Raw genomic sequence first — 17,355 nt, forward strand, 5'->3', positions numbered from 1 at the left:
AACATTGACAGCAGTGAGACATCCCAAAGGAAGTCAGTGCTGAGAACTTGGATCCAGGTATAAGCAATTTGGAATGAAGATATTCCAAACTCTATGACATTCACAGCAAGATTCGAGACTAGGTTCAAGTCAGAGCCAGGGAACTATGATAAAGTGGAGTCAAAATCTAGGTAAAGAGAGCCTGTTAGAACAGAGGAGGGAGGTATGTGCAGAGTCCACTCATATACCCAGTCAGGTGTCTGGAAACTAAAGGAAAAGAGATCAGATAAGAGCCTTGAGTAGTAGAAGAGGACCTTGATAATAGAGGCTGCATTTGGAATTTGACTTAATTTTTTTTTTCTAATTCCTATTAATCCAGAAATAATCTGAGTTAATATAAGGGCTGAAGCAAATAGTGGTTCTTAACAGGTAAATTCTGACAGCTTGATTTTTTTTTTCTTTAATGTTAATCTTCTTTCCTGCTGTCTCTTCACTGAACAATTTAAAAAACAATTTTGTATCAGGAGAATTCAGTTTTGGTCACTCTGTTGATGCTCCTCTCCCCCTTTTAACACTCCATGTCCTTCTTAGGTACAAGAAACTCTTTACTGCTGTATTAACCCCCAAAGCTTCATAAGGAAACCCTCACCTTTTTTTCAGTTAAAAGCTTAAGATTTATTAGGTTTGCCCTGATTTTCCTTTTTCTACCACTGTAAGAGATCTTATTTATTTTCCTGGTTTTTAGGGGATTTTCACTTACTGTGCCCTAGTCTAATAAGCTCTTCCCTGTGTGGTTTTTTGGTTTAGTTTTGCATGCCTACTTCCTTCTTATAATTTACTTTCAGAGGCTTTCTTTAACCACTCTATCTATAAAATAGCCCCAGCATTACCCTCCTATAATACTACCATGATTTCTTTATAGAGCTTACCTCTAGCTAGTTTATTTTCTCTCTGTCCTTCCTAGAATGATCTCATTTGTATTCATCATGTTTGTATTTCTTGTGACTAGAACAGTGCCTGGTATGTAGTAGACACTCAGTAATTATCTTGTGAATGGATGAATGAGAAAGAAAAAATATTGACTTGATTTTCATGTTTATCAATATTTATATGTGGTTAGTTACATGTTAGCTAATTTATTTCAGTGAATTTATAGATTGATTAAATGCAGTAAGGCCTCCACAAACAGATATTCCTATATTTTCTGTGCTTAAATTTGTTTATATCTTGATTCCAAAATAACTTGTTAAAATGTATAATTTAAAATCTGTGTTTCGTAAGTTTTTCTTTGTAATGAGAAATATGAAAGCTGCAAAAGACTTGGTTGCATCAGAAGAAATGTGTGAGTTTCAGGGGGATTGCTTTGATTAATAGAAATCTAGAAATACTTTTCAGTTTCTATTAATACCCACTTAGGCACTTAATGCTTAAAAATCTGTTTGGCAAAGAAAGCATAAGATAGTAATTGATGAGCAGCCAGATTTTAGGTATGAAAGAAAAGAATGCATGACAATGAATTAAGCTATTAAAAGAGAAACTGGGCATTTTAACTATAGAAGCATTAGATAAGAACTGAGTGTGATTGGAATATACAAAAGGAGGAACTAATAAAAAGAGAATGCTAAACAGTGATGAAAAAGGAAAAGAAGGTGGCTATAAGAGTCCAAAAGAATAGGAAGAATCAAGGATGTAGGATAGGTTCTGGGAAAGGACAGAGATTTACCCAGACAGATGAAAAGGAAGAAGGTAAGGTCAGATGGTTCCTTTGAGTTCAGTTCAGTCACTCGGTCGTGTCCGACTCTTTGTGACCCAATGAACCAAGCATGCCAGGCTTCCCTGTCCATCACCAACTGCCAGAGTCTACCCAAACCCATGTCCGTTGAGTCTGATGCCATCCAACCATCTCATCCTCTGTCGTCCCCTTCTCCTCCTGCCCTCAGTCTTTCCCAGCATCAGGGTCTTTTCAAAGGAGTCAGCTCTTTGCATCAGGTGGCCAAAATATTGGAGTTTCAGCTTCAACATCGGTCCTTCCAATGAACACCCAGGACTGATCTCCTTTAGGATGGACTGGTTGGATCTCCTTGCAGTCCAAGGGACTCTCAAGAGTCTTCTCCAACACCACAGTTCAAAAGCATCAATTCTTCAGTGCTCGGCTTTCTTTATAGTCCAACTCTCACATCCATACATGACCACTGGAAAAACCATAGCCTTGACTAGACGGACCTTTGTTGACAAAGTAATGTCTGTGCTTTTTAATATGCTGTCTAGGTTGGTCACAACTTTCCTCCCAAGGAGTAAGCGTCTTTTAATTTCATGGCTGCAGTCACCATCTGCAGTGATTTAGGAGCCCAAAATATAAAGTCAGCCACTACTTCCACTGTTTCCCCATCTATTTCCCATGAAGTGATGGGACCAGATGCCATGATCTTCGTTTTCTGAATGTTGAGCTTTAAGCCAACTTTTTCACTCTCCTCTTTCACTTTCATCAAGAAGCTTTTTAGTTCTTCTTCACTTTCTGCCATAAGGGTGGTATCATCTGCATGTCTGAGGTTATTGATATTTCTCCCTGCAGTCTGATTCCAGCCTGTACTTCTTCCAGTCCAGCATTTCTCATGCTGTACTCTGCATAGAAGTTAAATAAGCAGGGTGACAATATACAGCCTTGACGTACTCCTTTTCCTATTTGGAACCAGTCTGTTGTTCCATGTCCGGTTGTGACCGTTGCTTCCTGGCCTGCATACAGGTTTCTCAAGAGGCAGGTCATGTGGTCTGGTATTCCTGTCTCTTTCAGAATTGTCCAAGTTTGTTGTGATCTACACAGTCAAAGACTTTGACATAGTCAATAAAGCAGAAATAGATGTTTTTCTGGAACTCTGGATGGTGCCTTTAAAAATAAACAGGTAGGTGGCTCAGTGGTAAAGAATTCACCTGCCAATGCAGGAGATGTGGGTTCGATCCCTGGGTTGGGAAGTTTCCCTGGAGAAGGAAATGGCAACCCACTCCAGTATTCTTGCCTGGAAAGTCCCATGGACAGAGGAGCCTGATGGGCTATAGTTCATTGAGTCACAAAAGAGACACGACTTAGTGGCTAAACAACAAAGTTCACGTAACATTTACTGTATTAGCCATTTGAAGTGTACAGTTTATTGATTTTTAGTAAATTCACGTTGTTGTGCAACCATCAACACTCTGTAGCTCCAGGACATTTTCCTCACCTGATAAAGAAATCCCATGCCTATTAAGCAGTCACTCTGTCCTCTGGCTCCTGGCAGCCACCAGTCTGATTTCTGCATCCGTGGCTTTGCTGCTTCTGGCCATGTCATATAAATGGGATCTCATAGCATGTGGCCTTCTATGACTTGCTACTTTTCACTTTGTATAGTCTTTTCAATGTTTGTCCATGCTGTAGCATGCATCAATACTTCATTCCTTTTTTTGACTGAATAATAAAAAAATAATAATGATGTGTGGATATACCAAATTTTTTAATCTGTTCACTCATTAATGGACATTTGGGTTGTTTCTACCTTTCGGCTATTGTGAATAACACTCCATGAACATGCATGTACTTGTGTTTATTTGTATATCATGCTGAATTATAATATATGTCTCATACCCCCATTCTGAGCTCTTCCTTTATAACTTTGTCTGATTTTAAATTTTAAAATTGGTTAAAAATATGTTATAGAAATAACAGTGTTAAATGTTCAGAACCGTTTATTCCACTGAATTTGTCAGCTTTTGCATTTTAAAAATGAAATTAGATTTTCTTGGAAAACTGCAAGTTCACCTTCTATTAAATTTTCCTGATTTTGTTCCCTGATGTTAGTGGCGAGCATTCTGCATAATTCTTGAACTATTATGTGTCAAGTGATTTCCATAACCCATGAGAAACTACTGTTGATTTGAACTAGTAGAGACTGGCAGATTCTTTACCGTCTGAGCCACTAGGGAAGCCCCATTTCCATTTCTGTGGGAGAATAAATTATTAATTTCAACTGATTTGGAAAAATTTTACACTAATACATTGAGGACTATTGCTGTTTTGCTCTGCATTAGTATTATCACGTTTGTATGCGTAAGTCTTCTCCTTTCCTCTACCCTTTTTCACTCTTCTCTCAGCTTTCTGTCACAGGAAGTGAGCAACCTATGTCTGAGGTTACCAAATGTAATTTGATCCCTCTTTCAGGTATTCATTAGGTATAATATTTACCCCCGTGAAAGTTAATCTTGGGTTTGATATACCATTATTCCCCCTTCTCCAACTTCCAATTTCAGAATTAGACATTGGACATTCTCAATATAGTCTGAACTTTTAACTAATTATGACTATAGTGATAATATGGTGGTGAAAAATCAAGGTCAAACTTTTCACAGGCTCACTTTGTGTTATACATGCTAGTCTTTTATCATCCCGAAGAATGTTTAGTTTATTTAAATTTAAAACTAAAATCTAAAAATATGGCCTAGTTCTTTTTTGTTTTAATTACAGAATACCTCTGCTTGGTTCAAATGGCATTCTGTTTTTTTGTTTTTCTTTTCCCCTAAGCTCCTGATTTAGACCTCAGCTCCTTGAGAGCAAGGACAACAACAACAACAACAAAATATATATATATATAAGTAGGAGGTGGCAACCCACTCCAATATTCTTGCCAGGATAATACCATGGAAGAGGGACCTGGTGGGCTAAAGTCCAGGGGGTCGCAAAGAGTTGGACACAACTGAGCAACTGAGCTTATATATAGTTTGTTTGTTTATTTTTTAAGTGCCCTATGGTGAACCCACAACCTACAAATAATGTTACCATACCTCAGTAGCAGGTTGTTAAGACTATTTAAAGTAACCAATGAGATATAGCTGTGAAATCCCAAAGTGAGATGCTACATATCACATATATGTATTCAAAGGAAAAGATTGAGAACATGTTCCCTAATTCTATCTTTTTACCCTAAACCTAGAGGCTCCTAGAGGAGTCACAGGTCACTCCCCCATATAGAGATGCATCTGTCTGGATCAAGGGAATTATAGGGAAGAATACATGAAAACACTCCCAGCCCCTAAGGTAAATAAATAATTTTTAAACTGCCAGTACCAGAGAGCACAGAGAGTACAAGTTCAAAAAGAAATTTTCTGTTCCCATACCACTCCTGCTCCTTCCCCATGCCCTTTGGAAAAATTAAAAACTGACAAACTTAGGAGGAGGATTCTACTTAGGAAATACAAAAGTTGGACAGATATCTGCTCTTTCTTTCTTTCTCACTTTAAGCTTCTAATCTAAAAAAGTTTCTAGCTGAATGAGAGGCACCCTGATTTTGTACTTTATCAAGTTTGGGGGTTTAATTGAGCCCTGCATAGTGGGGAAGAGAAAAGATTCATGAGCCTAGGTTAGCATAGTATGTGTGTAATATCACTGAGCCATCTAGGAAGAGAAAGTACAGATAGGTTGAATAACTGTTTGCAGTTAGTGATTTCAGTGACGGTCACTTGGGGACAAAATCTAGAATGAAAAGATGAGAAAATCTAGCAAGCTTGGTCTCTCCTTTGAAGAGCCTTCGAATTGTGTTTAACTTATTGTATGCATGTCAGATTGTATGTACTTTTTCAGATGTGCAAAGTACTATAGCTTTAAAGTACACAGAGTACAGCTGTTTCTGTCTGCTTTGTTTTCACATGAAAGTTGTAGATTTTTTATACTGAGACATGAAAATGACAATTTAGATTTCAAGCTGAACTAGTTATTCATATCATTAATTTTTCAAAACTATCAAAAATATAGGTATGAACTTTGAAGGCTTCCTTGCTCATATGGCAAGCACTACTTCAGGCTGTATTACTTGTTGGGAAAATATCAATACATTGCTACTTCTCTGACAGATATGTGTATAGCTGTTAATAGCTCTGATGTTTTAAGAGGAATCTGTAGGAAGTCATGTGACTACACTTTCTGTACAGTTTCAGTCCCCTTCCCTAAAAACATTAGTTCTCTCTGTGTGTGTCTTTCATTATTATTTCAAAATAGCGTCAGAAGCAATTTCAAGAGATTTAATAGATTTGGAACTGCTGATGCTTAGATATTTAAGGAAATCAAAGTTTTGGAAGTCCATTTTGAGTATGGATTTAGAATTAAATTTATCATCAAATCAGAAATTAACTGAAGGTAAATTTTATATTACCATGCCAGAGAGATACAACATACAAGTAATCACATGTGATTATTTTTATCTTTTTCTCAAAAACTTGAGTTGTAATTTTTTTGTGTGATTATACACATAAGGAAATAAGCTTCAGTAAATGTGGAGTTCAGTGACTTGAGTTAGAGATAATTTTAAAATTTTAAGGTAGTCACGCATAACTTAGTAGTTCTGATTTCTTTCTTTACAAGGGGAGTTGAAGGCAGAGCACATGGAAAGATATATTTAGTATGTCTTACTGCTATTCTTGTTAAACTTGCTAATTCTACTGTTTGGCAAAATGAAATGGGTTTGTTTTTCCCTTCTGTATACTAAAAAAAATCATATTTGATTTAATAGTCAAACAGTAATACCCAGTTTTCTCTTAGAGCAAAGAATATTTGAATACTGAGTGGTTCAACAGAATATTAAATCATAATTCTTAAGAACTGTACAGTCATATTTGAATTAAATATTAAGTAATGACATCTAGTGGTAACATTTCCAAGTTCAGTGAAGTTTGCAAATTTGATATTTGCTTTACTAAATGTAGACTTCAGAGTTTATCAGCTATCATTAAAAAGTACCATATCATTAAAAAGTTTTCTAGAAAATAGTTTAACTTAAAGATTTTTTCCATTTTTGTAGAAAATGAAGGCTTTGATTTTATTCTAAAGCTCTCTTCTACAAAGTGCTAATTCAAGCACGTATTACCATTCTTCATTTTAATAATTAGAACCACAACTAATACCTATAAATAATAACCATTGGCAACCAAGTAGACTTAAGAGTAAAACAGTGTTAAAGTTTATATAAACTTTTCCCAGTCAATTCAAAGCCTTAGTTATGCCAATAAATGAGTAAGACTCAGGTAACTGCCCTTAAAGGTTCATGATTGATTGTTGGTCTCTGTGTTTAGAATATTTCAGAAGTGTTGACTACAGACAGCCTTCTTATTGAAAATACTAACCTATGTGAACAGACTCAGGAATCTGCATTTCAAACAAAGGCCTTTTAAGTTTAAAAATTATGTTCTACTCTACACAGAGTTCAAGAATTATAGTATATTTTATACAAAGATCATACAATAAAGTCTGTTATTTAGTACCTGAGAAAATTATATGTATAAATTTAAATCATGTATGTAAATATTAAGCACTTGTTAGGGAAGGAACAGATAAAGTCAACCATAAGCTTTAAGCTTCCAGCATGCTTTTCAAAAGCAGAGACAAGCTGAAGCGGTGTGGTACTCCATCTTAACACTTGGCATCTTAAAATGCTTAACATTATTAACATCTTCTAACAAAGCAAATGTAATATCCTGAATATCTCTTATTTATCAAATGGTGCATTTGCTAAATGTTTAAAAAGGTTAGTTACATTTACATGAGCTACCACTGCTCTGTTTTCATCTCCAGCTGTTACTCCTATTGGATGTTACCCTGTCATTAAACAGGTTTCCCTCATTGTTGAACTTACCTATGAAATTAAAATCCTGTTTTTTGCCTCTGAAGTTACTGACAATGCTCACATATTAATCTGCTACTCAGAATCTCATTTATAAAATAATTTTCTCCTCCTAGGTATTTGGAGTAGATGACAATCAAGATTATAATAGGCCTATTATCAATGAAAAACATAAAGATCTGATAAAAGATTGGGCTCTCAGTTCTGCTGCAGTAGTCATGGAAGAAAGAAAACCACTGAGTACACCTGGATTTCACATCTCAGAGGTATACACATCTTCCTCACATTTTTTACATGCGCAAAATATAAATTTTTATCATTTGTTAATTACAGCTGACCCCTGAACCACACGGGTTTGAACTGCGCAGTTCCACTGTCACACAGATTTGATTTTTCACTAAATACATACTACAGTAGTACACGATCCATGGTTGAATCCAAGGATTGGGAACCATGGATACCGAGGGCCACCTGCAAAATTATATATGGAGTTTTGACTTCACAGTGGGTTGGAGCTCTCATTCCCCCTCGGCCCTCACTTTTTTCAAGGGTCAGCTGTATAGTATTTTAAGCAGTTAATATATCCTCTTGTAAAACACTGTAATATTTCTTTTGGCAGTCAGTGAAAATGTTAAATTTCAGTTAGCAGTTAATGAGCTATATGCTCACTATCTCTGACATTGAGATAAGGTGTGTGTATGTATATATATATATATATATATACACACTGCATACACTTCCTAGAAGGTCATGTATTTGGAATGAAAAGATCTATCATGCAAGGTTGTGCCTGATACATACAACTTAAAAACCTAAATAAGTGCCCTTGTAGTGCATCCCAGGATGCAACTAGAAAGGGTGGTTTGGTTGATAGTTACAGAGTCAGTGTAGCATAGTAGAGCTTCTAAGACCTGAGTGCAAATCCTAGAACTGCCACATCTAACAGGGTACCTTTGAATCAGTCGTTTCCTCTCTTCTCATCTTCAGTTTTCCTATCTATGCAAGTGGTATTTTTCTAAAACCTATTTACAGGGAAGGATATGAAGGATAGAAAGTACCCAGCAGAGTAATTGTCTTAGATTTCTGTAGTCAACAAATGTTTATCCCTTTTCTAGAAATGTTCTTAGAATTTCATTGTACGCTAATATATTGGAAGAAATGTAAAAATATATATATATGACTGAGAAGTATTATAATTTATTCAACTAACAAGATCTAACATTCAGTAGAAGCTTTCTGCATACCATTTTACAAATAATGAAACTGAAGTCTGTAGAAATTAACTTGGTCAAGGTCTTGAAACTCATACCTTGTAAGGCCAGAATTTGAACCTTAAAGAGCTTTGATGTGTTAACCCTTTCTCTTACTCATTATATTACCTTTCATTATCATTCAGGTAATTCATTATATTACCAAAAAATGAGTTAATTTAAAATATACAAATAGTAAATATATATTAAATATAAATTAAATCCTAAGGTATAAATAAAAAAATATAAATGAAGTATTTGTGTGAAATGTATTCTTTATAGTCAACTAAATTCAGATATATATTTGCTTATTAATATAAAATTTTTCCCTTTATGGTCTGCTATTTCCTGAAAACTCAAAACAATTTTATTTTGATATTTGTCAAGATGCTTAATTTACTTATTGAAAACAAGTGATACTTACTCAAAGCAGTGTTTTGGTATTCTGATTAATTTAGAAAGGGTGCTGGTGACTGTGAACTTGTTGGACTCCCTCTTCTCCTCTTTATCCCCTCAGCCCATGCCAAGTAAATTTATATATAGCCCAAGTATGTACCTGCCTTTGAAGGAACTACCTAAACTAGCCATTAGAACAGTCTTCACAGAATGGGTCTACATAAATGTGTGTCTTTGAAACCCCTTCTGTTGTGGGTATTCCTAGAATGTTGTGAATGGCTCTGGTACCTCCTTCAGTCTCAGAACTGTGAACAACTCCCACAAAATCTTGGCAAGAATTCAGAGATTCAGCAGGCTTTGGTATTTTTAGGCTTTATTGTATGTACGTCACTTGTATGCAACTTACTATTTTAATCCATTGTTTTTGAAATCATATAGTATGTAGTCTTATGAAATATTTATCAGTTTTTAGACTGTCATTTGACACTTTTAATAAAATGCTTTCTGAAATAATTCAGAATAAAATTTGATCAGAGCTTTCCAATTCTTAGTTATTATTACAGATTCAGTACTGAGCATTGACTTAAGTTTCTAGTGAGGAAACATTTTTTTCTATACACCTAGATCTTCCATCTTAAATACATAGACTGACCTGGGCTTAAGGATTACCGATATATAATCCATATATATGGAACCATATCACGAATTAAATTCTATTTCACACTTGACTAATCATTTGCCTTAAAGACAGATTTAGATGGGAGAGGTCTATGTTCAGACTGGTTATACAAAAATTCTTAAAGATTTGAGTGATTTCTAGCTTCTTCTGAAAATACTAAGTATTGTAGAAAGAAGCCTAAAGCTTTGGGCTTGTATTTGAAATCCCTGAAGACATGACCTGGTAGATTTTAATATGCCCTGAGAGTGTAGAACCAGTCTGATTTATGGATCATTTAAAGGACCGAAGAACAACTTAGAAATAGGTCTTAGACTCTCTGTTCTATAGAATGGAGTAGGACTAACTTTTCTGTGGTAGCCATGAAGCTATTGTAGTACACATGAGTTTATTTGGCAGCAGTAAATTTTAAGCTCTAAGAGTTTATTTTAGTACAATTGTTAGTACTTAATAAGGGCAGAAAACTTTACTACATTCACAGTAATAATCTTGTAGTTAAAAGAGATGCCCTAGAAAATCTTTATATATGGAAATATAACAAATGATAATATATCAATGTGAGGTTTAAATATTGCTTTATATGATATGTTAAAGGGAATTTAATGACTAAATGAAATTCTCTGAACATGAGAACAGACTTGACAGACTAGCATTTCATTCTTTCATTTCTCTCCTTTAGGAAGGTACATCTTCGTCTGGAAACAAGCGTTGGGTTTCACAATGGGCTAGTTTGGCTGCCAATCATACAAGGCATGATCAAGAAGAAAGAATAATGGAGTTGTCTGTACCTGTTCCTTTAGAGCATGGTATTTTCTTTCTTTCTTTTTTTTTTCTTTTGTGAACCATACATAAAATACTATAAGCTAAGTCTGTGTAGTGGGAAGTGAATTAAACCTAAATATTCACATAGTCTCAAGCTACTATATATACATTTTATTTTCACTAAAACTGCAGATGTCATTAACGTAACCCTAACTGGAAATAGAGGTAATTTGTAGATGAAGCATGTGTGTGTGTGTGTGTGTGTGTGTGTGTGTGTGTACTCACAAAAACTTATATATGACTATATGTATATAACATATATACGTGTGAAAATTTAAAAATAAGACTAATATAGTTCCAAACTCTCCCATTCACTAACACATCAAATATTTAAATGCCACTTTTTTCCATATGTTCAATGAAGAAAATTTATGTAATACAACTTAATTTACTAAATACATCTTTTGCAAATGTATAATATGATTTTTATTACTACCTTTTTACTATATTTCTGTGAACTGAAATATAGAATCTCTTTGAAAAAACAAAAATTATGATGCCTCTTGATTTTATTATTAGATTCAGTTCATTACATTCTTCATTAAAAAATAAAACCCTCAGGAGAATTTGTATGTGGTTTTTTAATCTATTTTCTTAGATGTGTTATCGCTGGAAGTTGAAATAGAAATTTATTTTGTGTTTATTGTGGCAACCAAAAATCTTTTTAGGAATTTTGTAAACATTAGTCAGCAAGTATTTGAGCAAGGTACACAGCAGTGTACTAGAAAAGCTGTATAATTTGTCATAAAAATTAGAAGTAATTTTTAATATTACCAAAAATCTTTGGAAAGATAGCATAATTTTCAGATTGGTTCACATAAACTGATTACTGTTTGGGGAACAAAAAAGCAAGTCAGGCTAGAGAAATTTATAAAGAATCATTATAAAAGTATTATTAGCTGTGGAAAGCAAAATTCTACCCTTGTTATAAAAATTAATACTTGGCTTTCATTATTTTATTCCTGTTTCATCATGTTCTAAATGAGCTTACTTAGATAAGCTGATAAATCTACTTAAAATGTTCTTGTCAAATATTCATTGAGTGTGTGTTATGAGCCAGGACAGTGTGAGAAATGCTAGAAAAGCACAAAAGGATAAAATAGCTATAACTAAATAAGTTTAGTGCTTCAAGTATTACTGTGGAGATAAGACATAACCAAATAACATGATCATTTGCTAAATTAAAGTTACATTAGCAAGTTATTAAGTATTTTTCTACATTATAGCCATAGTATAGCTATGAAATTTAGATGCTAAAATTTTAGAATTATAAAGGGATGACCACAGAAGCTATATCTAGTATCCTTTTTCCGCTTATACCCAAAAGATTTAAACGCTTTATATGTCAATTTATATTTCCCTAAAAAGATCCCTTTTCTCAGAAATACATTTCATTTATAAACAGGAAAGTACTCCTTAAGTAATATTCTCAAAGTCTCTCACGTGGAAACGTTGAAGTTATATATTTTCCCATCAACTTCTCAGTTTGAGGCTTTAATATACCAGAAGATCATAATTTAAAAATAACTCAGTTTGTGAAATTATGACAAGTCCTGTCACCTTTTTCCTTTCTTACAATTGTTAAAAATCTTTTCATTAACTTTGAATTTTTCTTTTAGAAAACATCGTTTAAAAAAAATAAAGAGAAAACATTGTTAAAGTTCTACATTTTCTGTTTTATTAGGAAATCCAGACTTGTCATTGTTTCAGTAGATAATGATGCTTATTAAAATTTAGGTATATTATTATTCTTTACTATGTAATTCAAAGTATAGCATATAAACTGTTTATTAGACATTATTTTTACACTTCTATATATACTATGCAGAGTCCATTTTTTGTGAGTGAAATTTCACAGATGGGACAAGTCACAAAAGCAAGAATGTGAACTTCTCTTCCATTAATGACATTAAAAGAAAAAGAGAGCAACAGATGTAGGTTTAAGATAAGATGACCCTAATTTTCATCTCATAAAATTAGCTCTCTTGACTCCTGTTAGTAATATACCTATTTGTGCATCTCAGTGTTGCATTTTCTTTTTCAATTATACTGTCAAAATGTTGGCTTATTTCTTCAAAGTTTTACTTTATACTTAAGCCATTTCTTAACTTCAAAATCTAAGGTAATATGACATTTGTTTTATTTTCACATTTTTGCCCCAGTAAGTTCCTTTTTTGTTGTTTTCTTTTATAGATACAGACATCAGTGAATCTGGCATTTCACTGAGAAGTACTGGCTCAGCAACTTCCTTGGCTAGTCAGGGAGAGAGAAGGAGGCGAACCCTTCCCCAGCTTCCAAGTGAAGAAAAGTCTCTTGAGAGCTCCAGAACAAAGGTTATAGCACAGAGGTCAGAGATAGGAGAAAAGCAAGACACGGAGCTTCAGGAGAAAGAAGCACCTGCACAGGTATACCAGAAAGATAAACAAGACACTGACAGAGCCTTGAGTAAGATGAACAGGGCGGTAAATGGTGAGACTCTTAAAAATGGTGGAGATAGTAAAGCCCTGCTTCACTTAGGCAGCTCTTACTCTGGGAAGGAGAAAAGTGAAACTGATAAGGAAGCTTCTTTGGTAAAGCAAACATTAGCTAAAATCCAGCAACAAGAACAAAAGGAGCAGGCACAATGGACACCTACTAAATTATCTTCTTCAAAAACCATTGCGGGTCAGATAGATAGATGTAGGGAGGAGTCTTTTAAGCAGGAGTCACAGCCTCAAGAAAAAATTCCAGGACTTTCTGCAGGCAAAGGAGAAAGAGCAATACAAAATGAGGGTAAGAGAAGAAAAGCTGAGGAAATTCTGAAAAGTCAGACCTCAAAGGGAGGAGACAAGAAGGAATCCTCCAAGTCGTTAGTGCGACAAGGAAGCTTCACTATAGAAAAACCTAGCCCCAACATACCCATAGAACTTATCCCCCATATAAATAAACAGCCTTTATCAACACCCCCTTCCTTAGCATTAACAACAGCCAGCAGAATAAGAGAAAGAAGTGATTCTATGGATACTGATTCTAGTATGGACACAACCCTTATTCTAAAAGACACAGAAGCAGTAATGGCTTTTCTAGAAGCTAAACTGCGTGAAGATACTAAAACTGATGAAGGCCCAGATACTCCCAGTTATAACAGAGACAACTCCATTTCACCTGAATCTGATGTGGACACAGCTAGTACCATCAGTCTGGTTACTGGAGAGACTGAAAGAAAGTCAACCCAAAAGCGAAAGAGTTTCACTAGTCTCTATAAAGATAGGTGTTCCACAGGTTCTCCTTCCAAAGATGTTACAAAGTCGTCATCTTCGGGTGCTAGGGAGAAAATTGAAAAAAAAACAAAAAGCCGTTCTGCAGATATAGGTTCTCGGGCAGAGGGTCGTAAATTTGTGCAGTCCAGTGGAAGAATAAGGCAGCCTTCAGTAGATTTAACAGATGATGACCAAACCTCTAGTGTACCTCACTCGGCCATCTCTGATGTTATGTCATCTGACCAGGAAACTTACTCTTGTAAATCTCATGGAAGGACTCCACTTACCTCAACTGATGAGCACGCACATTCCAAACTAGAAGGAAGTAAAGTAACTAAATCCAAGACTTCTCCTGGAGCACCTGGTTCGTCCAGTAAATCCACCACTCTCCCAAGGCCACGACCTACCAGGACTTCCCTCTTGCGCAGAGCCCGACTCGGAGAAGCTTCGGACAGTGAACTTGCTGATGCTGACAAAGCATCTGTTGCTTCTGAAGTGTCCACAACAAGTTCGACATCCAAACCTCCCACAGGAAGGCGTAACATTTCTAGGATTGATTTGTTGGCTCAGCCTCGGAGAACAAGGCTTGGCTCATTATCGGCTCGCAGTGACTCTGAAGCAACGATCTCTAGAAGTAGTGCCTCTTCACGGACCGCAGAAGCCATCATTAGAAGTGGAGCCAGATTAGTACCTTCAGATAAATTTTCTCCTAGAATTAGAGCTAACAGTATCTCTCGACTATCCGACTCCAAGGTCAAAAGTATGACCTCAGCACATGGCTCTCCTTCAGGTAAATTGGATCCAGACTTTTTATATTAGTGTATTTCTTTTATGTTTTGGGACTTCTTCTTTGAAAAATTGTTAGTGTCGATTCCCAAAATTTTCAGCAGAAAGATCATACTGTAGAGGGTTTTGTTCCTTAAAAAGTCACCTTAGTTAGCTTGAAAGTGAAGTGAAAGTGTCAGTTGCTCAGTTGTGTCCAACTCTCTGCGATCCCATGGACTGTAGCCCACCAGGCTCCTCTATCCATAGAATTCTCCAGGCAAGAATGCTGGAGTGGGTTGCCGTTCCCTTCTCCAGGGGATTTCCTGACCCAGGGATCAAACTCGGGTCTCCTGCAGTACAGGTAGATTCTTTACCTTCTGGGCCACCAGGAGGAAAATTCAGAAGTTATATACACTTCATTTAAATTTTTATACACTTTAAGTATATCCATTTTAAGTTTATACACTTCCTGGTACAAAATAGTGAATTCAAAATTTGAAGTATATTGAACCAATTTGAGAATTTAAATTGTCTACTTGGTGAGATATTTTGTGTGTCAGAATTAGATTAGGAATTATCTGGTCTATATAATAAAAATGAATATTGTGCTTCTGAAAACATGTTCAACTTTTAAATGTCCTAACATAATTCTAAGTTCTTGTGATTCTGAAGAACAGTAGTATACTTTTTGTTGCTCCTTTCAGAACTAAATGAGAAATGAGTTTTACTCTTCATGTTTATTTTGAAATGTCTAATTTTTATTAAGTTAAATCGATTTATGATTGGGGTGGGCGGAAACTAATACTTGAATTTATTTCAGTGGAAGAAGATGGATTTGTGAGACAGTCACTAAGCACATGGGCAAAATTGGGCTATAGAAATTTAACTGGTTATGGGCATTACCTCATAATGTGCCATCCTGTCATTTAACTGTGGTAATTAGCTGTCACTGATTGTGATCATTACAAGAGCTACTTTCTTCCCACCAGAATTAACTGCCTCAGTCATATTCGTCTGTGTATATACTTCATTTTCAGAGTTGTAGCCCGTGAGAATATGTGTGTGACCAAACAGTAGCAAGACAGATATTTGTGTGTATCCTGTAAACGTGGTCTTATTGCTTCGTAATCAGCCTCCCGTGGGTGTGGCTGAAAAAGGACAGTTGAGGGGAAACCAGCTGTCAAAGGTCTTAAAGATTCATTTTTGTCGGTTACCTAAGTGAGCCCTAAATCTTGAGTGAAGAGTAAAGGGAAAGTTGGTATGCAGTCTTTTCTTTTAAATTTTTTACTTCTGTCACAATTCAGCCTACACAACCCCAAACCAGTGGTACTTTGCATGTGTTATTTTTTTCATTTTCTGTTCCTACTCTCTTCATGGCTGCTTTCCTCCACTCCATTCACATTCCCATCTCCTGGTCTGTGGGTGAGGTGATGGTAATCATCATGGGTGTAGCTGAGGATAGATCACATAAAGTCTAGATTCCAAAAGAATGGGTGACATTTCCTTTATTACTCCTGTTCTCCTTGTTTCTACACTTCAGACTTTGGTTGGTGGATAATGGGTCTGTTGCCAAGTGTTTAAAACTACTCTCACTTGATTTGTGCTAACCCACTGTTACCTGGTGTTCCACGTGGCTCTGCTTATTCAGTTCACATTTCCTTTGTGCTGTATTCTGCCGTGTGTACTCTGATTTGGTTTCTTCTGCCACAGTGCTTGTTTCCTCACCGCAAGTCTATTTAAGTACATGAAAACGTCTACGTGCTCTCCTGTCTTAACATAAGTTGCACATTACCATGTAGCATGAAACTCTTGATAACTTTTCCTTCTATACTAGTTGTCTAGCTCTTAACACATGAGTAATCTGATTTTATTCTCAATGTTTAACAGAGGGACTTATTTGAGATGCAAACCAAATGATTATTTCTAGTAAGTCTAAGAAACAGCTATAAGATGCTATATATATATATATAATATATATGTCCTTATATATATGTGTATGTATGTCTTTAAATATGTCTTCAAATTCTATATTTTAGCCTATAGTTTGTTTTCTTCTTCTTTGAATACAGAACTTGATAAACATGCATCTTTCTGTGTCCAAAAAGTACCTTGAATTACTTAATGAAATTTCCTAGGGCAAATTGAGGTATGTGACTTTGGCCTTCTTCAAACTTACTAGCAGTGTATTAAATAATTAACATCATTGAATTTAATAGTTTGAAGGGTTATTCAGTTTAGAGAACTAAAGCCAAGAGATGGAATAACCTGCCTGGTCACATAGATATATCAAGAACAGGTTGTGAATCCAAGGCATTTAATTCCCAGCCTATTGCTTTTTCTACCACAATCAGTCTAGCTCTGAGAAACAGACTCCACTTACATGCAGACTTCCAGAGGACAGCTAAACTACTGGATTATTATCAGGAGTATATATACAACCAATATACAATATAAATATTTTGGTATTATTCACTATAATCTTTTAATTATGACGTTTTACCAAGTTCATGTTCTCTCGCCCACCTTTTTGAGCCTAAAGCCACATTGTGGTCCTGGATTATATATTCAGATTCCTTTAAGATGCCTATTTC

The 17,355-nt window shown here is 35.4% G+C and overlaps 1 protein-coding gene across 11 annotated transcripts in view; it reads left to right on the forward strand.

The window, feature by feature from the left end:
* The window catches only part of CEP170 (centrosomal protein 170), a 136,134-nt gene that overhangs the window by 89,337 nt on the left and 29,442 nt on the right, over window positions 1–17,355 (forward strand). For all 11 annotated transcript variants that reach the window (XM_018060262.1, XM_018060265.1, XM_018060267.1 and 8 more), the window contains 3 exons: window positions 7,733–7,882; window positions 10,618–10,744; window positions 12,954–14,789. In XM_018060262.1, coding sequence (XP_017915751.1) covers window positions 7,733–7,882; window positions 10,618–10,744; window positions 12,954–14,789 — 2,113 coding nt within the window. The remainder of the gene's footprint in view (window positions 1–7,732; window positions 7,883–10,617; window positions 10,745–12,953; window positions 14,790–17,355) is intronic.

The sequence above is a fragment of the Capra hircus genome, chromosome 16 (assembly GCF_001704415.2).
Source record: "Capra hircus breed San Clemente chromosome 16, ASM170441v1, whole genome shotgun sequence".
Lineage (NCBI taxonomy): Eukaryota > Metazoa > Chordata > Mammalia > Artiodactyla > Bovidae > Capra > Capra hircus.